This window comes from Aspergillus lucknowensis, assembly GCF_044049455.1.
Source record: "Aspergillus lucknowensis strain CBS 449.75 chromosome Unknown BJX67scaffold_84, whole genome shotgun sequence".
Lineage (NCBI taxonomy): Eukaryota > Fungi > Ascomycota > Eurotiomycetes > Eurotiales > Aspergillaceae > Aspergillus > Aspergillus lucknowensis.
This window is the reverse complement of record NW_027263628.1, coordinates 19,412-46,380: the sequence shown is the minus strand read 5'-3', so window position 1 is coordinate 46,380 and position 26,969 is coordinate 19,412. Positions and strand designations below refer to the sequence as shown.

The 26,969-nt window shown below is 52.7% G+C and overlaps 6 protein-coding genes across 6 annotated transcripts; 3 read left to right on the top strand and 3 right to left on the bottom strand.

The window, feature by feature from the left end:
• Positions 1 to 244: 244 nt before the first annotated feature.
• On the bottom strand, positions 245 to 2,697 carry agd3 (putative extracellular serine-rich protein; the record flags this gene model as incomplete). The annotated part of the gene is made up of 2 exons (XM_071034868.1): positions 245 to 557; positions 613 to 2,697. The coding sequence occupies 2 exons, from the start codon at positions 2,695 to 2,697 to the stop codon at positions 291 to 293; spliced, it is 2,352 nt and encodes a 783-aa protein (XP_070880687.1). The 3' UTR covers positions 245 to 290.
• Positions 2,698 to 2,820: 123 nt separating this feature from the next.
• BJX67DRAFT_367936 (uncharacterized protein) lies at positions 2,821 to 3,281 on the bottom strand. Its single transcript, XM_071030585.1, has one exon. It carries the CDS (start codon positions 3,158 to 3,160, stop codon positions 2,933 to 2,935), a length of 228 nt encoding a protein of 75 aa, XP_070880686.1. The 5' UTR covers positions 3,161 to 3,281; the 3' UTR covers positions 2,821 to 2,932.
• A 978-nt stretch (positions 3,282 to 4,259) lies between these two features.
• gtb3 (glycosyltransferase family 4 protein) lies at positions 4,260 to 13,519 on the top strand. Its single transcript, XM_071027434.1, has 3 exons — positions 4,260 to 4,518; positions 4,563 to 4,652; positions 4,702 to 13,519. Exons 1-3 carry the CDS (start codon positions 4,453 to 4,455, stop codon positions 13,297 to 13,299), a joined length of 8,754 nt encoding a protein of 2,917 aa, XP_070880685.1. The 5' UTR covers positions 4,260 to 4,452; the 3' UTR covers positions 13,300 to 13,519.
• Positions 13,520 to 14,376, top strand: BJX67DRAFT_326838 (uncharacterized protein). Its single transcript, XM_071027435.1, has one exon. It carries the CDS (start codon positions 13,739 to 13,741, stop codon positions 14,198 to 14,200), a length of 462 nt encoding a protein of 153 aa, XP_070880684.1. The 5' UTR covers positions 13,520 to 13,738; the 3' UTR covers positions 14,201 to 14,376.
• A 97-nt stretch (positions 14,377 to 14,473) lies between these two features.
• Positions 14,474 to 17,331, bottom strand: dapB (dipeptidyl aminopeptidase dapB; the record flags this gene model as incomplete). Its single annotated transcript, XM_071031750.1, has 3 exons — positions 14,474 to 14,595; positions 14,681 to 14,950; positions 15,006 to 17,331. 3 exons carry the CDS (start codon positions 17,329 to 17,331, stop codon positions 14,474 to 14,476), a joined length of 2,718 nt encoding a protein of 905 aa, XP_070880683.1.
• Positions 17,332 to 18,759: 1,428 nt separating this feature from the next.
• Positions 18,760 to 26,553, top strand: BJX67DRAFT_375800 (uncharacterized protein; the record flags this gene model as incomplete). Its single annotated transcript, XM_071031749.1, has 17 exons — positions 18,760 to 18,856; positions 18,907 to 19,136; positions 19,193 to 19,501; positions 19,555 to 20,188; positions 20,245 to 20,341; positions 20,392 to 21,529; positions 21,580 to 21,795; positions 22,560 to 22,623; positions 22,794 to 23,600; positions 23,998 to 24,264; positions 24,332 to 24,433; positions 24,493 to 24,570; positions 24,620 to 25,563; positions 25,611 to 25,614; positions 25,922 to 26,120; positions 26,196 to 26,323; positions 26,426 to 26,553. 17 exons carry the CDS (start codon positions 18,760 to 18,762, stop codon positions 26,551 to 26,553), a joined length of 5,442 nt encoding a protein of 1,813 aa, XP_070880682.1.
• Positions 26,554 to 26,969: the final 416 nt, after the last annotated feature.

The following is a 26,969-nucleotide window of genomic DNA, read 5'->3' as shown; positions in this document are numbered from 1 at the left end:
ACTTTCATTATTACAGGGTTCGCTCACACACCCCTGCTGAACAAAGTCGATGAGGGCGTGATGCGGTTTCGTTGGTGGGTATCAACTCCATGGGCTGCGAAGGGCAAGTGAGACATTCTGCAGCCAAGATAGTCGAACAGGATGCGTTGTGAGAAAACGTAAAGGTCACTTTGCCTTCTGATAGACTCTCCGTTCATTATCATTCGATCAGATATGATACTACCCTAAGTCCTAATGCCTATGCGCTGGCACCACTCCTTCCGCCTCTCCGATCATTCAGGGATTCATAATTAGAGAGCGATCGGACTCGCCAGCGAAAAGGTCACCGGCGAGCCAGACAGCTGCGCCCACACCGTCACGGGGTCGTTCCCCAGCTGCTCGGTCGTGAACCCGTGCGTGTCGGCCGGGATCTCGGGGAAGGTGATGGGGATCGCGGCGTCGCAGGAGTTCCCGTTCGCGGTGAGGGTTACGCCGGTGATGGCGTTGTCGGAGAGAACGTAGCTGAGCGCGTAGCCGCATTGGTCGCGGCGATAGCGCTGGAGGAAGCTGTCGGACATCTAGGTAGGAGTACGTTAGTCTATCTATGAGAAAGAAAAGGGACGAGGAGGGTACCTCTTGATGGGTAGTCGTGACAATCGGCCAATCGACGAGCCGCACAAACTCCTGCACAATCGTCTCAACCCACGCCTGGAAGATCGAGAACTGCCCCGTCTCGCCGTTCACGGTGATCGGGTCGACGTCCGCATTGCGCAGGTTCGCCTGGTGGAACATGTACGCGTCGCGCGACAGCCCGAAGAGATGGCGGATTGTCTCTGTTCTCTCAACGGCAAGGAGGTCGCTGAAGTCGCCCGCGCCTGCGGAGGTATCAATCCACTCCTGTGTCGTGCAGGCCGGGCTGTAGCAGTTGTAGTAGATGCGCGTCGCCCAGCGCGGGTTCACCTGCATTCCTGCGAACCCGTCGGCCGCTTCGGTGGTGAAGTACGGCCACATGCGGTTCTGGGTGTTGAGCAGCGGGGCGCGAGTGTTGTCGCCGACGCAGTTGGTGATGCCGTTGTCGGACCAGGCGCGCAGGGCATCGCCATTGTGCAGGCCTGTGATCGCGGGAGGGATGATGCCGTTGGAGGTGAAGCGGGTTGCGGATGTGAAGCCGACACGCCGGAGCCAGGCCTGGTTGAAGGAGATTTCCTTTGCGACATCGTCGTAGGTCGCGTTGTTCTGCTCGAGGTGCGTGAAGGTGTGTGAGACGTGGCCGTACTCGTTCAGGTGCTCCTGGAACCAGAGGAGGAGGCTGTCGGCGTTCAGGCAGGCGTTTGTCCATTGGAAGGAGGATGGAGTGGCTGGCCAGAGGGAGTCTCCGGTTCCCAGGGGCTTCTTGAACTCCAGGGGGGTGTCTGGAGGAGAGTCGTATTCGATTGCGCCGCCGCTGCACGTGTCGTAGCCAGCGATCTCCTGGCCGGCTTCGATGTTGCCGTTGCCGTTGTGTCCGATCTCGACGTAGTATGTGCTTCCTGGGTTGAGCTTTGCGCGGATCGATGGCAGCCAGGCTGAGATGCCGTCCATGTCCGCGGTGCTGATGCGGTAGATCTCGCCTGCGGGCTGGTAGATGTCCGTCTGCAGGAACATGTCGTCGATCTGGGTGTTCAGGTTGACGCGGCGATAGCCCGCATGCAGTCCACGGGTGATCCAGGTGATCCACGCGTGCTGGAGGTAGTTGGAGGTATCGCTCCAGACGGTATCGAAGGGCATGAAAAAGACCATCTGCTGGCGTCCGCTGAAGTTGTTGATCACCACCGCAGTCGACTCGTCGCCGACGCCGCTGCCAGCAGCAAAGACGGCGATCTGCTTCGTGGTGTTAGTGTCGCTGACACTCGCTGGGTAATGCCATAGTCCCTGCGTGCTGACGCCGGCACCGGTTCTCAGACCAGAGGTTGGGAAGTCGCTGACGTCGGAGAAGGAAACCAACTGCTCGACGCCATCACCGCAGCAGCCGCCTGAGACGGCAGTCGTGCCGAAGTTGGGACCGGGATAGACGTCGTACTGCACCATTCGCACGCCATAAGCGAGCTGGTAGGCATACAGCTGATTCCATTGGTCGTCCGTCAACGCACTGCGCCAATTGTCGCCACCATAATCGTAGCTGACTTCGCCTGCGACGACAATTCCGCCAAAGTTCCCTCCTGAGGACGTATTGAGGGCTGGGAGTTCAACGCCTGCTTGTGGGACGAGAAGCTCAGTGTACGGGATGCCGTAGCCGTTGAGCCCGGAGTAGGCCACTTGTGCTTGCGTCGCGTCGCGAGCAATGACCAGGATGTTGGCAGCAAGGGTCCCGGTGGCAGAGGGGGCCACTGAGGACATACTGGTGGTGGGTTTAACAGGGGTACTGTCTGTACCGGTGCTAGGGCTGAGAGAGGTGGTGAACGTGGTCGAGGTAAAAGTAGGCATGATAGTAGTCCAAGTAGTATCAGTTGTAGTGACAGTAGCAGTCGGATCCGCAGGCTCTGTCGCAGTCGGAACAGTCGTGGAGCTGCTGGGAGGCAGTGTAGTCCCAGTGGTCAGGGATATGCTCGTCTGCGTCCAAAGAGGAGGCCCAGGGAACGACCAGTCTGGGATGTCCTCAGGCCATTCTCCAGGGGGGGTGTTGCAGGTTAAAAGCCCAAAGAAACAACCGATCCTTAGGGCAAATGTCGGCACCAGCATTGTGAACCTGGCTCAACAGAGCCAAAGACGAACGAGGGACGAATTTGAAACAACGAATTATTCCCAGGTGGAGAAGCAACAGCTCCAGGATTGATATGTGAAGAGTCATATCCCCTTGTCAGTCGTAGGGCTATTTATACCAGGCCAGAAGTCTTCTCTTTGCTACAACTTCCCCGTCTCACCAGCTCTGTCCAACTGAAGTCTCCACTACGCTTCCTCGCAGCTTTGAGTTTGTTCATGATGAATCTACTTCTAGTGACCTAAGCCGCCAGAGAGGGCTGATGAAGTAGATGAGTTGGAGTTGGATTTGGAGGAAGTATAAGCGGTCCATTCCTTCTCGCCAGGTTCGAACCTTAGCCCAGCTCTCTCGTCTAGTATGCAGTAGTCCCAAGTGGCTTACAGGGAGCTGGTCGATTGACGGCAGGAATCGGAGCCACAGCACTCTCGTCAACAGGGCAAACATTCGCTGTGGAAATGAGGGAAATGAGTTGGACTCAAGGATCCTGGGGAGGTCAGACTTAATCTATCGACTGATTGCGCCAGGGCCGTCATTGTGCGAGGGATACGATTCAAAAGAGCGTCGCTGCTGGCTCAATAACTGCTGGACTCGAGTCAAGATGCAACGCAGGGGGGACCCCTTGAAGGTATCGGGAACAAGGTGCGTATGTAATGTAACATAGAAGTTTTCCAAGAATACAGAGCGTAACAACGCCAAGTATTTTGTAAACACTCGGAATCATGTTTGCTCTTTCCATTTCAAGACTAGCGCTATCAGAGCTGTCTCTTTCGTCCGCCTTCGCCATCGCATCCACTCCTCACCATCACCCACCCACTCGGTGAAAGGATAAAAGCCATCGAGATTCATCAGAATGACAAATGGGAGCCTTAGCGTCCTTGGGCGCAGGATGTTTCAGGTAGAACTGGGCGGTACGCCTCCTAGAAATGGGATCGGTGTGGTTTGGTGGCAGACGCACTGGATCATGCAGATTCCACGACATCTCGAGAATCCTGGTTTGTGGCAATCTGCAACCGCCAAAGGCGAATGAGAAAAGCTAATTCCGCGTTTGTCTATTTTCACCATGATCATGGTCGGCCAAAATACCCTTGGATGGCTGCCACGCTTCCTAGCATGCCCCTGCTGTGGGCCTTCTCTCCTCGTCCTATGAACGACTGGATGGAGGGCCCTCAACAATTAGGGTCTCTAGAGCCGAACCATCCCAAGCGCTGGACGAGCACAGAAACCTGGCTCTCTATTTTTATCGCTGTACTCCGGGGTCGACTTCCTGAAGGCCCGACCTTGCCTCATCCGACGCCTTCTCGGCAGTTCCGTTTTAGCCAGCCGTGGATGAAGAAAGCCAAAGGCAGATAGCAACTTGGACAGATCAAATGACATGAGACAAAAGTTCACTGAGGGGTCCATAGAGCCTCTGCCACTTCATGAGCAACAACTTCAAACCTTCAAACGACACTCGTTCGCTGATCTGCTTTCGTGTCTTCCTCCCTCCGTCTCTCTGTCCCTTATCCATGCCTGGTTTACGCGTGGTTTCCTCGTTCTTCATTCAAGGAACTTAACCGGCCTGTATGATTTCCAGGGCTGAAACGATGCTTCTCTCTTAGACACTAAGGTTCCTTTGTTACCATTGGAATCGTCGAGCGTCTTATAATACGCTTGGAACTCGATTGCAAATAGATATCCTTGGCTTTCTTTTTATTTATTTTTGCTTTAACGGCCGCTCTTATAATATCTAAATCGAGATGACAAAAGTTCTTCATGTCACACCTCTGGGGTGGGAGCATATGAAGGAGGAGTGGTGGCAGTTCGTGAGTTTTCACCGGATTTCCTGGTGCTTTGCTAATGGCAACAGGTCTTAATCGGTGTTATTCTGGGGAGCATTGCTTTTGGGTCGATATATATATTATATGCCCTGGTCGTAAGATGTGTGAAGTATTACAAGGTTATAACCCACAACTTCGACATGAGCGTCGCTAACCCCTTTCATATAGTCGAGGCAGCCCCGAGAAAAAGTGTCAGCAAAAGTATCAGAGAGGATACACCATCTCTCAAGCAGGCAGTTGACTTTAACCAATCTTCAGCCGGTGTTCCGGAAACCATCGTCTGTTGGTATCTATCTTGGGCGATTTGACAACCCTCTGACTGAGAAACAACAACGATTTCTGGACCAATGGGACATGTTAGTAGTGGACCCTTTTCAGCCAGGGGTAGTCCAAGCCGTCGCAGAAACGGAGAAGCAGGTTCTTGGTCGACTCGATCTCCAGAACGTGGGTTCTCACGATTCGATCTTCGCAACCATTGAGAAAATCGACAATGCTTTCACTCAGGCCTTCGAAGGCTCGGCTTTTACTGGAATTCTGTTCGCCAACTGGGAAAGCAAACTTACTTCGGAATGCTGGATCTCTCTCCTCAAGGCAATACAAAAGCTGGGCCTGTCGATTTTCCTAGAGTCTGCACCTCCAGACTTTCTCAAAGACCGCACGGCCTTACAGTCTAATGCCATTTCCGGATTGGTGATTAAAAACGCCAGCATCCTTCCAAGTGGCAAGAAGCGTGACTACTTTCAACTGCAGAGCATGCGGGCCACAATCAAGGCTTTTGTGTCAGAGGCGTGTATGCGGGACTTTGTTGTCGTGGCTTGGGAAACGATCGATGACGACGTCCAGTTGTCAAATGCTGTGGTTCGAAGATCCTTGCAGTGGTGCAACTTCTACAGCGTAGTTCCGTGGATAGGTTGCAAGGCTGCTCTTGAGAACATTACCCTGAACGCAAGGTTACCAGAGCCTCTTTCTTCCTTCGGATGGCTGAAGAGCCCTGAGATTATGAATGCTCACGACGGTTGGCGCTCCAATCCGACCATCAAAAAGGATACTTGGAGCTCCGGCAACGACGCCTGGGATAGGCTTGTACCTCTTTTTCCGTCTCTCAGGAATATTTTAGCATCGTCAGAGCGCCATCATGAGGGACACGTCGGTCTAACAAACGGCTTAACAATGACCATTCGTGACCCTCCGGAATGGGTTGCACCGACCAGGTCCCAGAGCAATCCGCTCTCTACTTCCACGGCAGGTGTAGAGTACAAGGCATTCGGCTGCTTCCCATTAGGTGCAGAAGCCACTGCCAGCTCTTTTGCTGAAATCCTCAAATCCCAACAGCGGCTTCGGTCCCTCGGTCTGCTTCACCCAGTTCCCGTAGCGAAATTGCAAAGCCTAGGGGCCGTCCTCCGGCAGTTTCATGACGGTTTTGCTATTCCAACTTGGGGTGCCTCGGATCAACTAACTGCGCACGTCAAGGAACTGTATAGCCTGGTCAATAATGATCAGCTCCGCGTCTACCTCGGACTGGATTCTGGTTTTCGCAGAAACACTGAAATCCGTTTCTGGGCTGTGTATAACATGAATTCGGAAGGGTTGGAAGTGTTTACTTCAAAGAACGTGCAAGGACTGGCAGGGACAGTACTACACACATTCCTATCTGCCAAAGGCTGCTCTCGGCATGTTTGCTTTGAAGCTGAAGCTGCGTTGGCGAAATGGTCCAAAGATACAGTGGACGATATTGGGCTACCTCGCCGCCTAGTGCGGGATATCGACGTTTTGAGCCCTGAGGAACGACTCCTTCTTCTCCAGCATTTGTCCTTGACAGAAGCCGCGAGTGATCTAACGAGAGCCATCTGTGCCTATCTTCGAACACAGCTTTTACAAGGGACGTCCATGACACAACTCAAGCAGCTCAACACGGTCTCCTACCTAGAAGGGTCTGCTTCACCCGAGACGCTAATCAGCAGCCGAGTTGGTTGGTACCGGGAGCAAGGCTGTCGTCACCCTTCGATCTCAACTTGCGTCGCTTTCTTCTATGAGGTTGAATCTGTATTTACTCAGATTCTACGAGAGCACCGCGAGGCAGACCTGGATCAAATCTCCGCTGCCCTTTGTAAGCTCATACAACCCGGACAGGTCGACGCCAACATCGACATCCTCGCATTATCGCTGTTCTGCGCCGCTAGGAAAGGGGCGCTGGATGAGATTTACGAGGAAGTTACTGACAGAAATCCATTGTTCAATGCTCATTCTGACCAGGCCGCCGCTTTTGCCGAATCCTTTGCCCTTGGCTCGCGCTGTGAAGCCTATTTTGATATCTCACCCAGTGCGTTCGGAAAGTTGCTGTCAGACCGTTTCTACAAGAACTACAAAGACGACACGCTTTCTGACTGGATCAATGGAGCGCCTGAGATGGCCACAGCATATGCGGGTGCTCAGATAGATGTCAACCCCGATGACAAAGTCAAGCCAATGCGCGGATACCAGAGGTTCACATTTCTCAGCGTCTTCGCCTTTCCTGCCCTAATCGATATCGTCCTTCTCACGATCATCGGGCGTGGTTTATATCTTTCTGCGTTCATGACCTTCGAGGAGCAGAACAGCGCCACCACTGCTTTGATGATTTCTTTACTCCTTTCCGGCGGTATAGGGACTTGGATTGCTTGCGGGGGACCGTACTATCTCATCTCAATGGCATTTGGGGCGACTAATATGCTCATTCTCACCAGGCTCATTGCTGGCGTGGCATTTACAGTGGCCGCCGGGCTCATCGGGTTCGTCGTCGTCTCGGGTGTGAATGGTCCACGGGCTGGAATTGTCTTCTACCTCTATCTTGTCGCTCTCACGACGTACTTCACTGGATTTGCTTGTCTGGCTAGTTTCAGTTATCCCGGCTCCTCGTTCTTGTCTGGTCGCAAAGTCATTTTTGCGTGTATTCCGATTCTCTTCATTTCACCGGCAGTGACAATGTTTACTGGCCACGATTCGGCAATTTACATCGCCGTCTTATATGTCTTCATCGGGACCCTGATGCTGGGCCTCCGAAGCGTTTCTTCGAAATGGGTAACTTGGTACCAGAACCTGAGAAGAACGGACGATACCGAAATCCGCAAATGGTATATCGAGACGCAGGGCGAAGGAGATGAGAAGGTTTTCGGAAACCTGAGTGATCCAGCGGTACTGAAACTCTCCAGAGAGGCACTCCTGAAAGATGTCCTCACCGAGACAAAGCGCTGGTTTTTCACCAAACCGAAGACTAGCAGTACACTTGTTCTCGAGCTTGCGCGTGACTGGGAAGCCACAAACTTTCTTCTCGACTGGTATTGCAGATATGCTGATGTACCCAGGCCAATCCCCTTTAGCTCTTCTTGGAACACCCAGACGAAAGTTGCACTGGAGTCGCTTCGGAGCGCTCAGAAGGGGATCCGATTGCACAACGCTTTCATCCATTGGCGCCAATCGAGCAAAGAAATCGGCTGCGGAGTGCTTTACTTTGTTGTGGCTCTTCTTGACAAATGGGTTGAACTTCTCAGTGGCGGTCATCTCATCGGCCTTTCGGCCTCTTTAACAACTGCTTATCGAATGGCTGTCGGTTTTTCGTTGGCATACTATTTGATTGGTGCAGTATTGATAGACACCAAAGCCCAGGAGCTTCACAGCCTTGTCGGAAGTCACACCCCCGTAGCACTAAAGACCGCTCAAGATATTCGAGACTCGGAAAAACGGGACGTCAAGTTCAAAAGGAAGGTCTACTGGAAAACCTTCGGCAAATTCCTCATGTGGCACTCGTGGGGTCTTGCATTCTCGACTGCCCTTGTCTGGACGTTCCAGGAACGCATGGAAGCGATGATCATGTACCTCGCTTATGTTTTGGCGTATACTGGCTTACTCTGGTATCAGTACACGAAGATCTTTACCGGACCTCATGCGCTGAAGCCGCTGTTGGCTGGATCTCTGGTTGGACTGCCCGTTGGCATTGCGCTCAAAGTGTGCCTTCCGCATTTCATGTACTCGCAGGTCATCGGCTTGGGAGCCGCGACATGGACAGTTGCCATCCTCTCTCTCATTCCAGCAAAAATGGGCATGCCGAGACGTGTCGACTCGCCCGTGGAGTTGGGAAAGACTTTCCATGCCTATACGGCGCCATGGGGAGATCCCGACTGGAGCCAGCAGGAACTACAGACGTTTTACGAGAGTATCTATTTTCTTCCCGCGGAGACGCGTCTCAGGCTCGATCCAGCCTCTCATCCCGGGGTTGAAGTGAAGCAAATGCTCCTTTCGCGACGCAGCGCCCCGAGAATCGAAGAAGCATTCCCACACTCGCAGGAACTTGTCAACACCGCGCTGAAGGCCTGGGAAGCGGGGGAGATCCTACTCGAGCTGGTACCTCTAGGGTCACTTGGTCCTAGCATTCATGCACTAAGTTGTAGCATGACGGATCAGCTGAAGATCGCGGTGGCTGTGGGAAGAGGACTGAACCATCGTATTGATGTGAGCGCCAACTGCCAGGTCATCGCCGAGACTCTTCTCCATGCCGTGGCGGAATCAATCATGCAAATGCCTCATGAGCATGCCGTGCTTGCTGAATCCCTTGTTGCCGCCGGTGTGACCGAAACAACCGCGCGACAGCTTCGAGACGAAGCCGATACACCTCTTGTCGTGCGGTGGGCGAAGAAAGAGCTTCTTCGGCAGCTGTGTCTCGGGTTTGAATGCGACGTCCACTGGGAGAATATGCCCAAGGCTATCCGGGAAGCGTTACTGAACCGCTGTCTCGGCGAGCGGTGTCAACTTTCTAAGGAACACTACCAGTGGCTCGAGGAAAGTATCTGCCAGTTTGATATCAAAGACCTCGCTGTCCACGTTGCTCGAAGTAATCTGGGAGCTGCCGCGGCCGTCAGTATCCTTGATTATGCCAACTATGGGACCGGTGAAGCCGCCGCGCTCAAGGAATCTGAAACCCCACAATATATTCCATACCTACCCAAGCAGATTCCGACTATCGCGTACTTTATCCTGAAGCCATTAAATCTAGCCTACTATGCAATTGGCAATGCCCTAAAATTCGTGACCGTGGCGTTGGTTGCCGATCCAGAGTTCCAGAGGGAGTACAATCATGTCATGAATTCCTATCCGGCGGCTGTTCGGATTCCGGCTATCTTTCTCTTGAACCTTGTCTGGAAGTATGGAAAAGTGGTACAGGATTTTGGACTTTCATTCTTCCTTTTCTACGGTCGAGACAATGTCAAGCAGCTCTGGAACGAGACCAAGGGCATGACCATCGACATCAAGAAAAGCAGGTGCATCGTTCAGAGCCTCGATGGAACGTTCACTGCATTCCGGCACAACCAACCGGACGGAGGCTTCAAAGTCTTTTATTACGCCGGTACGCCCAAGACAGAGCCCCAAGGGACCAAGGATCTCCGCGGTGTTAGCACGTACTCGAAGGACCTTCTGCTCCTCATCCGCCAAGAGTACAAAAACGGAAACGTAGTCAATGAATATCACTACGACTATCGCGCTCCCAGGAAGAAGACAATCACACTGAAACTAGCAGAATCCAAGATCCCCATGGGCCGACGCTGCGTCCGCGGAGAGAACCAGCTTCAGAGCGTACAGTACAACCGCAAGGGACTCATCGAGGCGGGCTCCTACATGAAGGACGGTAATCTGATTCGCTTCAAATACCATTACCGGAAGAATCCTCGATTTGGCGATGAGCTTCTGCGGGCTGAGTTTGCTCTGTCACATATTACTTGCACAGTATGCTGGTGCGCGCCTCCACTTCGGCATCCCGAGAGGGTTGACCGATGGATTCCTCACGCCAAAGTCACGGAGGCCACATTTGTCCAGGGAGCGGACGTTTACGAGGCACGCTGGCTGTACGATCACAAGTTCCATCCGACCATTTTCACAACGTTGAATGGGCAGAAAGTACAGACACCACCCATGATCGAACACGACTTCCTCGCCGTCCTCGCCAAACCCAGGTTTACCAGCTTCGTGCACGACAATCCCCTCTTCTATTGCAATAGTCTCAACTCCAATATCCTTACCCGGTTTTTCGGACTGACAAGGAAGCGCTTCCCTGTCTCGACGTCGCGCGCTCGTTCACTCATCTGGAAAGCATGGAAGGACAGAGTTGACTTCGATGGAATCACCGTTCGCTGGATGGACGAGCGTTTGTTGCGGAGGGATAAGACGCTTACTCCATACTGGCGTTATCGTGACCGTGGTGATCTTGCCTCAGCAAAGAAATACCTAGAGCTCCGAGCTGATAGCATCACGGCGAGTGCAGACCTTGACGACAGCATTTCTAGCTGGACGCCATTGGCAGTGAAAGTCAGCGATCTCTTCAACTTCGGTCCTGGAGGCGACGCGGTGGTGAACACCAGGTCTAAAGATTTTGGCTCCGATACGGAAAGATCTCTTCACGTCATGGCTGCGGATACAGGTACCTGGCCAAACGAGGGAGGTGGTGTGTCTGCCTGTCGTCGGGACATGATCAACTCGTTACGATCCATCAAGTGGCATATGATTTGCGAGTCAGCCAATGATTTTGGTGTGCCCAAACATCAGACGGAGCAGAATATCCTCTCGTTAAAGGTTATTCCACTCTGGGGAATGGATTTCCTTACTCCAACACACGGTCTGTTCAGAAACAAGCTGGATTCAGAGGTGGAAAGCGTCACGTCTGCCAATGACATGGATATCAAGATGAATTTCATCCCAATTTTGACGGCCCTAGTCAAGGGTGCTCGTGCCGTCCACCTTTCCAAGGCAGATATTCGACAGGCAACCAGGGCTCTAGTCAACCTGAACACATTCTTCCAGGAATCCCGGCACTGGACGCAGATCTGGAACAGCAGTGTCGTCAAGGAGAGCTGGCGAGAGCTATGGCTGACCCAGGAGATGTCAAACACTGTGCCTTCCTCGCAGTGGTTCAGTACCGACTTGCCAACGCTAGGTACACTTGACATTGCACTGGAACTTTGGTACCGATATCTGTTCATCTTCTCCATTCCGATCCCCGAGAAGATCCCGAGCGTATTCCAAGCATCACATCATAGCGTGAGCGCATCCTACGGCGTCGTCTGCAAGATGAAGAGGAACTGCACATTGCAGATCTGGGATCATGCGATTAGCTGGCGCGAGACGAATCTCTGTCTTTCGTCAGCGCTTTGCAAGCTTTCGCCGTTCGTTAGGAATGCCTTACTGGGCTTGATGCGAGTTACATCCGCGCTCACTTTACACCACGCCGATATCATCTCTCCATGTGCCGATTTTTTCAACCCCGGGTGGGAGGTTGAGATTGGAACATGCCAGGGAGCAGTCGAGCATCGCAACGTCTTCCGGAGGAAGGTCGACCCTGTTGTCAACGGCATCACAGATATGCAAAAGTTTGCTCCGGTCAAGGAGATCAAGTCCTCGCGTCCGACCGTCACGATGTTGTCCCACGTATGGTACGCCAAGGATATTAAGACTGCCCTCCTCGCTGCAGACATCATCATCAACCAGTGGAAGTTCGACGACTACCGCCTCGACATCTACGGCGCAATCGACAAAGCCCCGATTTACTCCACAGAATGCCAGGAAATCATCGCCTCCAAAGGCCTTCGCGGAAGAGTGACCCTTCGCGGCACTGCAGATCCCATGAAGGTCCTAGAAAATACCTGGCTTTTCCTCAACTCGTCCCTCTCCGAGGGCCTTCCCCTCGCCCTCGGCGAGGCAGCCCTAACTGGTGCCCCCGTAGTCTGCACAGATGTCGGCGCCTCCCTCCGCGTCCTCAGTGACCCCGACGACTTCTCTCGTTTCAGCGCCGTCGTAGCCCCCAACGACGCGCAGGCCCTCGCCCGCGCCCAAATTTCCATGCTCGCACTGCTCGGGGAATGGGCCCCCTACGCCGAAGACGAGCCCTCCCATCCAATCCTGACACTCCCGTCCTCCCCAACCCCTGCCGACGTCGCGGTAATCACAGCACGTATGTACGCAAAATCCGAACACCGCCGCAAACTGGGCATGATGACCCGCAAGATCGTCCAGAAATCCTTCAGCGGCGACCGTTACCTCCGCGAGCACGAACAGATGCTGTGGATCGGGAAATCCGCAAAGATCATGGCCGCCCGTACCCAAGGCCTCCACAACGAACCCGCCGACATCTCAACCGCCATCCAGCAGACCCTCCCCATTGAAGAGGAAGTCATCACCATCCCCCGCTCTGCCGTCCACTCCTGGCGCTCCTCCGCTACATCCAACTTGTCGACACTTTACAACACCAACCTGAACCCACTCAACCCTAACGCCACCCAGCATACACCAAACACCAGAAGCAACACTGGTACCCGTGGAACCAGCGGCCAGCGCACCTCATCCCTCTACTCCAGCTTCTCCAACGCCTCAACAGATGGCTCCTCCTTCCTCCCGCTCCCGAACCCGGACTCGTCCCTCCCCATCTTTGCACCCCGCAACTTCTTTCGTCCCTTCGCCTCCGCTTCTACTTCCGGTTCCGCGCAGCGAGCGTCAGGAGGAGGCGATCGTCGCTCATACTCTAGCCGCTTATCGCCGCGGTTTAGTCGGACCGGTGCCCCTGCCTCTGCTTCTGCTTCGGCAGCGGCAGCAGCGGGAAGACGGTCTCGTTCTGCGAGTCTTTCCACGGGCGGACGGGAGCAACTACGTGGGTTGCAGAGAGAGGATCTGCAGCAGTATCGCAATTCCGACGTTAGTACCATCATGAGGGAGGAGTTTTGGCAGTCGCCGCAGGCGAGTGGGCTTTGACGGAGGTGGAGGGCTGGATGGTGTAAGGGAGGGAGGCGGAAAGGCTGTCCTTCCGGGATTATGCGAGATGGATGGGTGGTCTGAGCTAGATTGTTTCCTTTGTCTGATGATTGTTTTCTTTCCTCTTTCCTGAATTTTCGTCGGATTCCCAATCGAGATATCCATCAAGTACAGCGAGTATAGAACGGCATAACTAGATACCCAGCCCGCCTACCGTCGTAGACGGACACAGTCCACTCGTATGCATTGATAGCGAGTTCCTATATATGGCCCGGGGAACCAGAGTGGGAGCCGGAACAGGAGAGCACACTCGAGAGTCTTCCCTCCCCAAAAGTTAGAGAACTTTTAACATATTCCCCATAGCATCCGTCAAATTCTACTATACTTCAATTATTTCATCTCCCCAACCAATCTTCCCCACAAACCTCGAAATCTCGTCATGAACTTCACTACTCTCCCGCGGGGGCTTGACCCTATCCTCCCCTTGTTCAGGCAACAACCCATTCCGATCCCAACGATCCACCGCACCCCTCATCCCATCAGCCGGATTATCACCGAGGATATTAATATCAAGAAGCGGGTCGCAGCCTGCGCGAAGCCCTCGACGAGCTGGACAGTCAGCCGAGCCGAGCCATCCGAGATGCATAGACGACTTAGTGTACAAAACAAGATGAACCAGGCACTTGCAAGCAAGCAAACAAGCAAATTTAGCTATACCTTGACGCTTGGAGAAGGGCTCTATAACGCTCGAGAGTTGAGGCGGGAGTTTCGTATTTTGAGGGATGCCTCTGAGGCCCTCAAGATGGATCGTGGATGGCGATCGTTCGATATTTTGTCAAAGATGAATGGGGGAGTGAGTGTGTGTGATATGAGAAGACTGCTTCCTATGGGCGGGACTTGAGCCCCTTATGGGCGTTGAGTTTGAGCCATTGCTCGAGCTCATCTACACCGATGAACCGCGGCAGTTATGCAGCTGACGGTCCCGGGGTACCCCAGTTATTTCCACTTTCAGTAAGCATTCAAAGGTATAAGTCAGTCGATTCTCCATAAACAATGCTAGTAGTTGTTCCAATGAAACGCCCGTAACCAAACGTACGACGACAAAGCAGGGTCCGGATCGCTGAAAATTCGTTTCCTGACAGAAATACAAGGATTTGCATACAGTAACAACCCCTCAATGCGCAAAAATAGGAAAGACCCTCTTCGAAAGACGCTTCCACATTGACTCATCCGGCATTGGCTCTGAGATTCGATGCCATTCGCCGTTGAATGCGTTGACGAGCCAGCTCGTCAGGCCTATATCCGTATTAGTAACTTTGTTTCTCTCGACCTGGCTTTGGTGACGAGTGGATGGTGGGAAAAGGGCGTGGGGGACACGTACGTTCGTAAACCATTGTATGAGCGTTATGGAAGAAAATGCTATGATCTGAATCAGGATAAAAGTGGACATCGTAGTTTTGGACGCCCGCGAGGTCCAATTTATCGATGAGGGTGAGTGTATTCTGCAAATGGACGTTATCATCCGAGGCGCCGTGGATGACGAGGAAGCGGACGCTATTCTGGAGCGCCGACATGTCTGCTATGCTTGAGTTGTCGTAGCCTGTCGGATTGTGCTGCGGGGTGTGCATGTAACGTTCTGTATAGACGGAGTCTGTTTGCGCGTTAGTGGCGCTAAAGCGACTTTACGGGTGAACTAGATATCTCACCGTAGAATCGCCAGTCAGTTACAGGCGCAACAGCCATGCCGTATTGAAAAGTTTTGCCAGCGTCTAGCTCAAGAGTCTTCAATGTCATGAAGCCGCCATAGCTCCAGCCCCAAATCGCTATTCGAGACTCGTCAACGTACGGCTTCTCAGCCCACGCCTTAGCGGTGGCAATTTGGTCCTGGGCTTCGTAGTAACCGATGTCTCCCCGGATGATGCAACGGGCTTTGCGTCCGATGAATCCGGTGCCGCGGCCGTCGACAGTGACGACGATGTAGCCTAGGTTAGCCGCTACGTAGCTCTGGAAGTCAACAGTAAACTCGCGTTTGACAGTTTGAGACCCCGGGCCGCCGTACAGGTGGAAGAGAACAGGGTACTTCTTCGAAGGGTTGAAATGCGGTGGGCGTCGTTCGACGACTTGGAGGTCGAACCCATCAACGGTAATGGTTTCATATATTTCGGTTGGAAGAGCGTGGTCTTTCACGATATGAGACAGTTCTTTGTTGTCTTCTATCGTTTTGATGTTTTCGATTTTATCACCTTCTGTGCTGATGACTTTTTGCCAAGGGACTGAAGGGCCCCGGTAACTAAGCAATGCGTATTTGGTTCCGGACGAGAATGAGACATCGTAATAGCCGGAATTTGAGGTGTCGGTCAACGCCTGAAGATCTGATCCGTCAAGGTTAACTCGGTATACATGTCGCTCAATCGGCGATTCTTTTGTCGCGATGAAGTAGACCAGTCCACGAGCCAAGTCCACGGCAGTGGGCGCATCTACAACCTCCCACTCACCAGAGGTAAGCAGAATAGGCTCCGGGTTATCGAGAGGGGCGAAGTACGCCAGATGGTCGTAACCTTCGTGAATCACTGTGTCGATATATCCATCATATTGCCTGCCCTTGGTTGGGTCCGCAGGAATGAATCTTGTCGATTGAGTAGGCTCCACCCATCCGCCGTCAAGCTCGGAAACATCTTGAATCCGTATAAGCTCGCTTTCCCTTGCCTTAGTGTCGATCAAGAATATTTTGAGCACGTCACTTTCTCTGTTCGTTGTCCTGACCAGCACCTTGCCTCCAGTCGCCCATACAACCTCGATAATCAGCCTGTTGTCATCGTCAAAGTCGTCAGGCATCTCGACCGTAAACACTTCATCCTTCTCAACATCGTAGAACTGCAAATTGACGACGGGGTTTGGTGAGCCAGCTTTTGGATATTTGATCTCCCTCACCTCCGGATAGTTCTCCAATTCTGGAGGTGGTTCCTTTCCGGACGGTCGAGACAGATAATATTGGACGGGAAACTCAGGGACGGCCGACTCGTTAGTTCGAATGAAGGCAATCGTGGAGCCATCTCCAGACCACCATGTCACACTATTTCCTTGAAAGACTTCTTCTTCATATACCCAATCAGGAGCACCATAGAACAGCTGCTCGCCGCCATCCTTCGTAATGGGCACCACCTTCTTGGAAGACAGCTTCCGCAGATATAAGTTGTTGTTTCGTACAAAGACAACTGCGTCAGATTTAGGTGACCAATGAGCAAGTTGCACCCGACCGTCCGGCGAGTCGGGGTCCAAAGCCTCGGCCGTCTGCGTTTCCACGTCGAAAATCCAATAGTTCGCAGTGAACGAATGCCTCCAGTTCTTCTCCTGGTGAGAAAGAAGCAGCACCTTCTTCAGGTTGCGACTAATCCGCGTGCTAACCGGCACGATTTTTCTCCCGCCAACTTCGACCGTGGGGTTCTGCATCAGGACCCTATTTGTCTCGCCATCCTTGCTACGGATATCGTTGATCCGCAGATATGCCTCTCCTTCGCTCTCTCCCCTTTCCACCAGCAAACCATCCTCCCCGTCCGGTCCAGCAATCCAGGAAATCGCGTGAGCTCGTGGTGAGAAGGCGCCTGCGAGCACTTGCTCCAACGTAATAGGTCTGCCAGCACTTGTATCAGCAGGGGAAATACCAGCCCCTTGCGGCGCATTCGAAGCGGTTTTGTAACTCGAGCGGCCCTGGGTGACAAATAACACGAACGCCACTAGCCAGCCTCCAACGCAGAGGACAATCAGGCCCCAAATCACTCGGCGCGAACGGCTACTCGCGGAGGGTTTTTTAGGAAGGAGCGATTCATTGAATTCTGGTTCTCCATCCTCCTCATCGCGGTATCTCACTTCCCCGAGAGCTAGCGTATCGGCGTGTGAAGCATTGTTGTATTTGGAATCTTCGAAGACGGAGTCGACGGACAACCCGGAATCGGACGAGGTTTCGGCAGATAGGGAACGAGAGTGGGTCATTGGAAGCAATTCGGAGTCCTCACGGTCTTCAGACGCCCTCATGGCTCCTCTTTGTCACGTAAGGCTAGGGAGTGGATCAGGTCATACGGCTCGGATCAGGTCGTGAGCATTCACGATCGGGCGGAGAATGCGGTTGAAGGGAATAAATGGAGGCGGCTACAAACTAAAAATCAGAAATACGACAAAAGAGAGAGGATGATTGATTCCATGGCGACCTGAGTGTGAGCAGGAGGAAACAATGAGATGACACGATCAGCTGCGGAAGCGGAGAAACTCAGGACGCCCGCCAATGCAGCCTCAGCCACACGCTAATGATGCCTATCTGGGAAATTCTTCGATTACAGATGCAAATCTGAGGGTCCTGAGCCAGATCCATCTGGAGCTCACAGAATTACAGTTCATGAAGTTCGAGTCTCTTTGGGAGTCGTGGCTCGCAAAGAACGAGCGCTTAAGGCTGTTTCAAGAATCTCCGTCCACACATCAGTCTTGTCTAATAATATCTTCCTAATTGGGTCGCTTTCTTCCCTGTTTGCCGATCTGGGAGCAGTCCAGACCAGTCGCAAGTGGCGGTGCATCCCCCACAGAGATGAAGGGAAGTGAGGGGCGTTGGACAAAGACTTGATGCTGTCCAGTGGGAAGAGTTCAAATCCATATGCACCAGGACGAGGATGTGGAAAGCGGAAAACCTCGCCATTCCCATCAATGTCGTGTCAAGCCCTTTGTGCTTCGACACTTCAGAATTTGGGTGCCTATTCTGGGTCCTTATATCTGCCAAGGTCGTGCTCTGTGACTGCAGCCAGCCAGGAACCAAATACAGGATGAACAGACTCCAGTGATTGCATCGTCCGGCTCCAATGGCCAGCCATGGTGTCTTGTCGATCCACGCCTCCCCAGCGGGGCCACAGGGCTGAGGGACACGCGAGGAAGACCTCAAGATGGCAAATGGGGCCACCACTATCATGGGGGGAGTCTGTTGGCTGAGTTAAAATGGGAAGTTGGGGGGCTCCGTGATGGGGTCAGTGACGCCAACCCGTCTGGTCTCCATATTGTTCGTCATCTCCCTTTTTGTTTCTTTTTCTTCTTCTGCATCTCTCCTGAACTCTCCTTTGAATTCTTGCTTCCTTCTCTTCTTTCAACATTTCAGTCGCTTTAGTTTCATCTCTTCTTTGAATTAATCACCGAATTCAAGAATACCATCCCGAGCATATCAGGTACCCGGCAGCTGGCCCGAGAATCGACGTCATCGAGCAACCCACGCTAAAGAATAGGCAGACGCTTTCCATCCTTCGGGCTGATCCAGAACGCGACCCATCCCTGTGCTTAGCCTCAATTTTACCCATTTCCTTGTTCGACCACGGATTGGTGTATCGGTATTTGGCTGACGGCCCGGTCAGCTTACTTTTTATATAAAATCAAGCCCCTGCTCATTGGGGATCCCCTTTCACCCGCCCGACCGATCAATTCCGCACCATGCACGAGACAAGCGGAACAGTTGAATCGGTCGGCCCTCGCCACGAACAAAACGACCTTGGTTATAAACAGATTCTTACCGGGAAGCAGGAACATTGTTGGTGGCTCGATTGCCCCTTGCCGTTGAGAGTGTGCTGACTGCAGCAGACCTTAAGCGCGAGCTCATTGCCCGCCAAGTTCAGCAAGAAATCGCCGAACTAAACTCCCCAACCGCCCTCCGCCGTTTCGGTGCCCCATTCAAGTCAGAGTTCGGAGAAGTCGCTCCCATCGATTCTGAACTTCCTATCCTTCGTTATATCTTCGTTCACCATGTGCGGAATTTCCCCTTCCTCGATCAGGCCCGGGAGAAGGAGTTCTGGCAAGACAAGCTGCAGGTGGTGCGTGTGCTGCGTTGAATATCGTTTGACTCTCGGGACTGACCATATCGGCGCAGTTCCTTGAATCCTTCGCGAATAAGAATGTGTCATCGTCGGAAGACCGCCTTGAGGAGACAAAGCGGAGAAAGCTAGCTCGGAAATGTGAGAAACTCGTCGAGCTGATGATGGTGTCCGGAATTCCTACTGCTTCTGGCTATGAGGAGCGCATCCAATTCTCCGAGATGGAAGTAGTTGACCGTGGCGCCAACGAGAAGGGCCTTCTTGTTAACATGCCAGAGGGCAATACGATACATGGCTGGGATATCAACGTTGCCGCCGTAAGGGTAACTTCCATCAGACGAACAGTTCGACACCATCAGCATGCGGTACGATCTATGGAGTGACAACCAGCAGCATCTCGAGCTAACACTCCACATAGGAATTTATCATTCGCGTGAGACGGAACGGACAGCAGGATATCTTCGTGGCCCGACGATTCGGCGAGTTTGCGAGGCTTCTGAAAAGACTACGCACCGAGATCCCAGGAAAGCCACTACCACCCCTACCACGGAAGAACAAATCATCGTCGACTTCGACCATCTGGGGTGGCAATGTGGATGATGATGAGTCTTCAATTTCCTCCACGTCAACCCAGGATGCCAAAGATGCCAACGTCTTGGAGGAACGTTCATCCCGCAACCTTCTTCCAGGCGATTTCAACCAGGGACGCGCGCGATCTAGATCGCGGAGCTCTGTCAGGAAATCCCCGAGGGCGTCTGCGGAAATTCCGAGGGAGACATTCCTTTTCCGGGAGGAGCAACGAATTTCACTGCGCGCGTTTCTTCGTACACTCCTCCAGAACAAACGGGCAGCTGAGTCGAAGGCATTGGAAGAGTTCTTTACCGCGGACCCAATTATCCCCAACCAAGAGGAAACGCTTGACATGCAAAAACGAAAAGAGGTAGACGCTGTAAGAATAGAGGAGCAAAAGCGCTTTTACGAAATCGCTCAGCAGCGTGCAGCTGAGTTAGATGTGTACATGGAGAAATTTCGTCGGGATATTGTAGAAAGCAGTGAGTGTCCAGGTCCCTTGAGATAGAGTACAATCATGCTGACTTGTCGATCGCAGATGGATTAACAAAGCTTTTCGCCGAGATCCGAGAGAAACAAACCGTCGAGGATCTGAGTCCACAGTATCAGAAGTTCGCTGAATGGCTACGCATCGAGTAAGTTGCGCTGACTCGAAGTTGTTATCTGAAGTCGCTGATTCGACTAGGGTCGCGGCGACACTTTACCACCTCTTCTTGGCCGAAGACAACTCTCCGGAGCTTTTTGCACAGGCGAAACGGATTCATTCCTTAGTTCCATACACCTTACTGAAGAATGTGATCCGCATCGCCAATCCTGCCGCTGTAATGACAGGCGTGCTGGACCTCTTCCTGGCGCAACCGTTTGGCTCCAAGTCTCTAATGCAAAGGATATTCTCCATGACTCTGCATGATGGCATCAAGGGATTCCAGCGGTCGATCGACGCCATGGCTGCCAAGGTTGACGATCCTATCGTCTGCCAGAAGTTGAAAGCCTTCACCGATGCAGATGAAGCCGTCAAGAACGAGATCCGCTTGGGAGCCGCTGAGGAAGATGTGGACGTTGTTGTGGCTATTCTTCGGTCCGAGTACCTCCCGGTCGAGTTGACGACAGACCAAATCGGTAAGGTCTTTAATTCCTATGTGGCCTGGAACTATGCTGTGGAGCATGTCGACGAGGAAATGCGCGAGGGCGCAAACTGGTTCGGGAACTTGAAACACCTGCTGAAGCTGTACACACGGCAGCGGGACAAGGCTATGATGCTGAGCATCATCGAGGAGCCTGTTACCGTTCAATTATTCCGGGATCTCTTCACCATCTTCTACGAGCCGCTGGTCCGCGTGTATAAGTCGGCAAATGTCTACAATAGCATCACGGATTTCGCCAAGTTCGCCGACGACGCGATCGCTGTGATTGAAAAGTGCCAAAAGCAGGGTATTTCGGCCGACCCGAATCAAACTGTCCAAGCGTTTATTGAGCTTTGCGAACGACACCAGGCTAGTCTTTATAAGTTCATCCACGAGGTGCACCTGCACGACAACGGGCTCTTTGGCTCTCTGATGGCATGGATCGAAGACATCCTCGACTTCCTCCGCAACGGGCCAAGCGGAGGGAAACTCGATATCAATGCTTTGTTCCGTGGGGCCAAGGACGTCGGCCAGATTGATCCAAATCTAGCTTGCGAGGAGATAGACAAACTCATCAAATGGCACGAGGACCGCAAACAGTGGCACCTCGATAAGACGCGGCAGAAGATGGCAGCTGAAGGATCGGCTTCCTCTCCGTTTAAAACAAAGTTTAGGGGAAGCGACTTTGGTCTCGATGAGGTATGTTGTCAACCCATGGTCAAATTGGAGTATATCTAACCAACAGACAGGCCGATCTCGAACAACTCGCTATCTCGGACGCAGACTCGTCCGCAGATGACCTGGACGCCGAAGACGAGGCCGAAGAACACGACCCAATTGGCGTCGAGCGAAAACGCCGGTCTAGGAAGCAAGACCAGCTCCGACGCACAGCCGGAGAGCCCGCGAAACCCGAAGTCCAAGAGATTTTCAAGCTCTCTGATCCATTTGGCGTTTTGCTCCGCCAGGTTCTGGCAGATTAAGGCCAGTGCTTTCTTCAGATACCCACCACTCGTGTTCATTGGGATTATAGAGTTCTTGTCCTTCGATTTGCAAAGCAAGTCGAGCTATATTTTGCATTGCGTGGCTAGAGTAGAATGGGTATACATACATAATCCGGTTGCATGGCATCGTATTATTATTAAAGGTCAATACATTATCAACTTTTTCCTATGAATAATATGCCAGTCGATATTTCCTTGTTCCTGTCTCGAATCATCCGCAACAGCGCCGAGCATTTTTAAATATTCCTATTGAGATTTACACTTGCCGCGGTTGAAGACCTGAAGTGAAGTGAGATGGATGTATCAGGATGCTTGGCGGTGGCTTCCGCATGAGATGAGAAGAACGCATTGCCCAAGCCATTTCACTTGGTTGTTAAGCTGCTGTCCTCATTATCATTAAAATTCAATCATTTTGATTAACCCGAACGAACCTTGTCTCGACCCCAGGATCGACCCAAGCTGCGACGCCCTTGTGGCGTCAGTTTCCCAAGCGACCACCGCCACATCCATTTGGAACTTCCACCCACCATCTCTTTGTCGCAATTCTCTTTATCTTGATTTTATGATTTCAAGATGAATCTCTCCCCAGAGTCCATCTTACTCTCCATGAAATAGACACCACAGAGACAAACTGTGATGATATCACCCTACAAGCCCCGCCGCGGAGGCGGAGGGTCATCGAGATCCCCTCGCACCGCCGTCCCCACGCGGGGACTATTCCTCGATAGCATCTGGCGCTGCAACTGTCCCGAGCGCCCGCCTGCGCTGAAACTCCAGACGAAGAATCACGGTGTTAATCATGGGCGGTGGTGTATTTCTCCCTCCCTGCTCCGTTTGTTCTGTTGATTAGTATGTTATCTACTGGGCGCTGCATCGCACCGCTTCGCATCGAAGACAGATAGAAGTGACGGGTGACGATGACGTCAAACAAATAAGTTATGGTTTGCTAACCCGAAATACAGTCTACACCTGTCAAAAGGACCACCAGCACCGCTGCAAGTTCTTTCTCTGGGAGAGTGATGCCGAAGCGCGCGAGAAGTTAGTGCTGCTATCGAATTCTCGGACGGAAGTCTCAGCCTCGTCCGCTACGCCACAGACGCCGTCGTCGAAAACCGCCTCCGCGCAGAGTACAGGGACGGGGCTATTGACGCCCCAAACAGTTCACCGAGGCCTAGATACACACACAAATACACCTCTCGGGAGCCGATCCGGGGGAGAACCGGGGAAGGCTCAGCAGCCGCAAACCCCAATATCTGCTGGGAAGGCGCGCATAATGTCCGAAGACACCGACGAGTTCGAGTGGGACGATACACTCGATTCCGAGATGGGGAAGATATTGGACTCGAGCGAGCGGCTCCGACAGCCGGATTTCGGGCTCCCGCCGCGCAAGGCGCCGAGGACGGAGGCTTTAACGAGTCCCGGGAAGAGAAAGTGGGCGAGCGATACCGCCGTCGAGGACGGTGCGCCGTTCGTCACGCCTACGCCAGCTCGGTATAAGGATGCGACATTCGAGGTTGGCGAGTCGCCGCTTGCACCGTCGGTTGATTTGGCGGGGCAGGTTGCGCGAGTCCTTGATGGGCATGGGGTTAGTATTCCCGGTGCGGCGCAGGAGGAGTTGAAGGACTTGTTTAATCGGCATGAGATGAAGACGAAGGGGATTATTCGGGGGAGGGATATTTCGCGGCTTGCGTTGCGGAAGAAGGATGAGGAGATTGCGAGGCTGAACGAGAGGATTGCCGGGTTGGAGGCGCAACGGGAATTGGATAGGAGTGTTATGGGAGCTTTGAAGGGCAGTGATGGTAAATGATGCACCGATTGATACCCGAGTTAGTTTGTTTTCTTCCGATTTTACAGCGCTGGGGAGACGAGTCGGTCAGCTGGGCATAGCGCATAGGATTCCATACGAAATCTAAGAGTCGATTTGAATCTGATATTAGTGGAAAGGTAATAGATTGTGGACAGTGTAAAGGGCTGGCCAGACTCATAGATCAAGAGGGGTCACGTGCCCCATCGGATCGGCGTCAAAAAGTTATTGAAGCTCCAGAACACACCACCAAACCAAGTCTCCAGAACCCCGCGACGAAACGCAAATGACTGAGCGGCGAACCCGTTCTTACTAACTACCTTCCTTATCGTTCATGGCCGGTACCAAATCGCGCGACACAGCGAGCGCGCCTCACAGTGACCTTCCCCCGATGTTCCGCCCTCCCGTGAACCGCGCAATGCGCGTTCTGGACCGATCCTTCTTCCGAAAGACGATACCGCTCTCTGCCGCGACAGTGTTCAAGCCTTCAGATATCTCGAGTGTGCGGAGCCAGTTGATGAAGAGTCAGGACACCCTTGCGCTGCCGCGGTTGGATGCCATAAAGGAGGTTAAGAGGGATGATGTGGTGAGGAAGTGCTTGCTCTTACGGGAGGGGATTAAGCATGATGGTTTGTGGACTGAACTGGGCTTCTTGGGGTGTTTTTGGTTGGAACTGTGTTAACTAGTGAATGATAGATACTACAACATGGTCGCCGAAGGTCAGTGAGTTGGTTGGTGGTGGGGTTGTGGATGTTGGGCCGTATGATTTGACCCTGGACTATGATTATTGGAATTATGGTTTGTTTTCTTGTTCTTGCTGTTCCAGTGGCTCAAGCGGTGAGGGCTAACTGTATCAGCCGACATCATTTCTTCTATATTACCGGAGGATATGCTGGAGGACATGCCGCAGGGCTTCACGCAGGTGGGACACATTGGTGAGTCATGAGGCCTTCGACTGCAAGGGATTGCGATTTGACGAGCCAGCCCATTTCAATCTTCGCGATCAGTACCTCCCGTATCGGCATCTCATTGCCGAAATCCTTCTCGACAAACACCCGACTATTCGCACCGTGATCCGGAAAACAGAAGAGGTAGGCTCGCACAGCGAGTTCCGCACGTTCCCTTACGAACATCTAGCGGGTGACCCCGATATGAACGTCGTCCAGAGTGAGCAGGGCTGCGAGTTCCGCTTCAACTTCGCCAAGGTCTACTTCAACAGCCGACTGGAGACAGAGCACCGCAGACTCGTCGACAAATTCCGCCCAGGCGAGATGGTCTGCGACGTCATGGCGGGTGTGGGACCATTTGCAGTGCCGGCGGGAAAGAAGAAGATTTTCGTCTGGGCCAATGACCTCAATCCACATGGTTACGAAGTGATGCAGGACGCTGTGTCACGGAACAAGGTAAAAGATTTCGTCACACCGTTTAACCAGGATGGAAGGAAATTCATCCCGTGGTCTGCAAAAGCGCTTCTCGAAGCGCGTCCTGTAAGGGTGACCATTCCACCGAAGATCCGGCGGTCAAAGAAGATCGAAAGTCAGCAGAACAAAACACCATTACCCAGGCCAGAGGTATTTTATCGTCCGAAGGTCTTCGATCATTATGTGATGAACCTGCCCGGAACGGCAATTGAATTCCTCGACGCATTCAACGGCGTCTATGCCGGATACGAGGACCTCTTTGCACCGCACACGGACCACGCTCTCCCGACGGTCCATGTATACTGTTTCTCAGGTAATTCTGAAAATGTGCACGACGATCACGTCGATATCTGCCAGCGCATCTCCGAGCGACTCGGTTACACCGTTACGGCAGATGACCTCATTGGGGGTACTGGGAACGCGGAATTGGAGTTTTCCATTCATGACGTGAGGCTTGTCAGTCCTAACAAACGGATGTTCTGCGCCAGTTTCCGACTCCCTCGCGAGGTGGCATTCCGAAAGACTTGATTTATCGTAGTGTTTTTGTTGCATAGCAGGGTGTTTAGGGTTTTCTTTTTCGCATAAATATACTTCAAGCATATTATAGCAGATCCACCACTTTCGTCGCACCCATCAGTAATCAATGCTGTTCTCCCGCTGGGACATGGCTTGTCTGTATAGATCCCACTAGGCGGTGTCCCACTGACCGCCCGAAACTGCCGGCCTCCGGCAGCATTGAGTTTTCCGCTCTCAGCCCGCGCCAGCTCCAGTTCAACACCCCGATCCCCAATCACGCCCGCGAGGACCGTCCTTCCCTCGCTCAAACAAAGCTCGACTCCGATTTTTGCATCTGAATATACTCAAGTAACCATGAGCGGCGTCCCGATCCCCGCACCAACCTACCGCCAACGCGCCCCCCCGCAAGGTGAGCTCGAAGCCGCTTCAACGCTCAAGCTCGGTGCGGACCAAAACACGCATACGCTCTCTCTCTCGGAAGCCCGACTCGTGATTAGCAAGGTGCTTGAGAATAAGCGGCGGGGCGGGAAGAAATATGAGGAGCCGGAGTGAGCACCTGACAGCCGACGGGTTCAGTTCCTGCAGGAGGAACATGTTGCTGACACGGTCGGTTGTGACGGTAGGAATTTGACGAAAACGCTGGATTACCTTGAGATCTTTGCGCGGTTCAAGGACGAGGAGAATATCAAGGCTGTTGAGCGGTTGCTGAATTCGCATACGGAGTTGGAGATGTTTGAGAGGTCGCAGCTTGGTACGTTTCTTTCGTTCTTCCTTTTTTTGATGCGTCGTCCGTTGTGCTTTCTCGTGCTTCCGAACTAGTTTCCGAAGTGTAGCTCAGCTAACGCTGATATAGGGAGTCTTTGCTGTGACAACGCCGACGAAGCGAAATCGCTCATCCCCAGTCTTCAGAATAAGGTTTCTGATGCAGATTTGCAGGAGCTGCTAGATGAGCTAACGAAGTTGAGGAATTTTACGGAGTAATCTGCTTGCATCTCTTGGTTTGTCTGGGTTTACCTCTTCGTCATTGCGCGAGAGTGCATTGTCTAGTAGCATGGAGTTCGGAGTTATGCATATCGGCGAATGATACTGTTGGATCGTGATATAAAACGAGATTTGGAAAGATGTTTTCTCCTCCGATCAGGGACATATAAGATATGGTCAAGATATCTCTGAGCATCTCGATCCGTCCGCGGTATCCTCTGATCTGGGTTAATCTTCGATTCCTGTAAAGGATGCTTTATGGGCACGAAAGAGAAAGCGAGCACGAATCCTTGTCCCAATCCACGCTCAGGAATCGATCGTCCTGGGGAAGGTACCTCCACCCACTGGGCCATTTATAGGGTAAGTTAGATCACCTGACATCTACTTCTCGGGATGTCAACATCAACGGGAGGTCA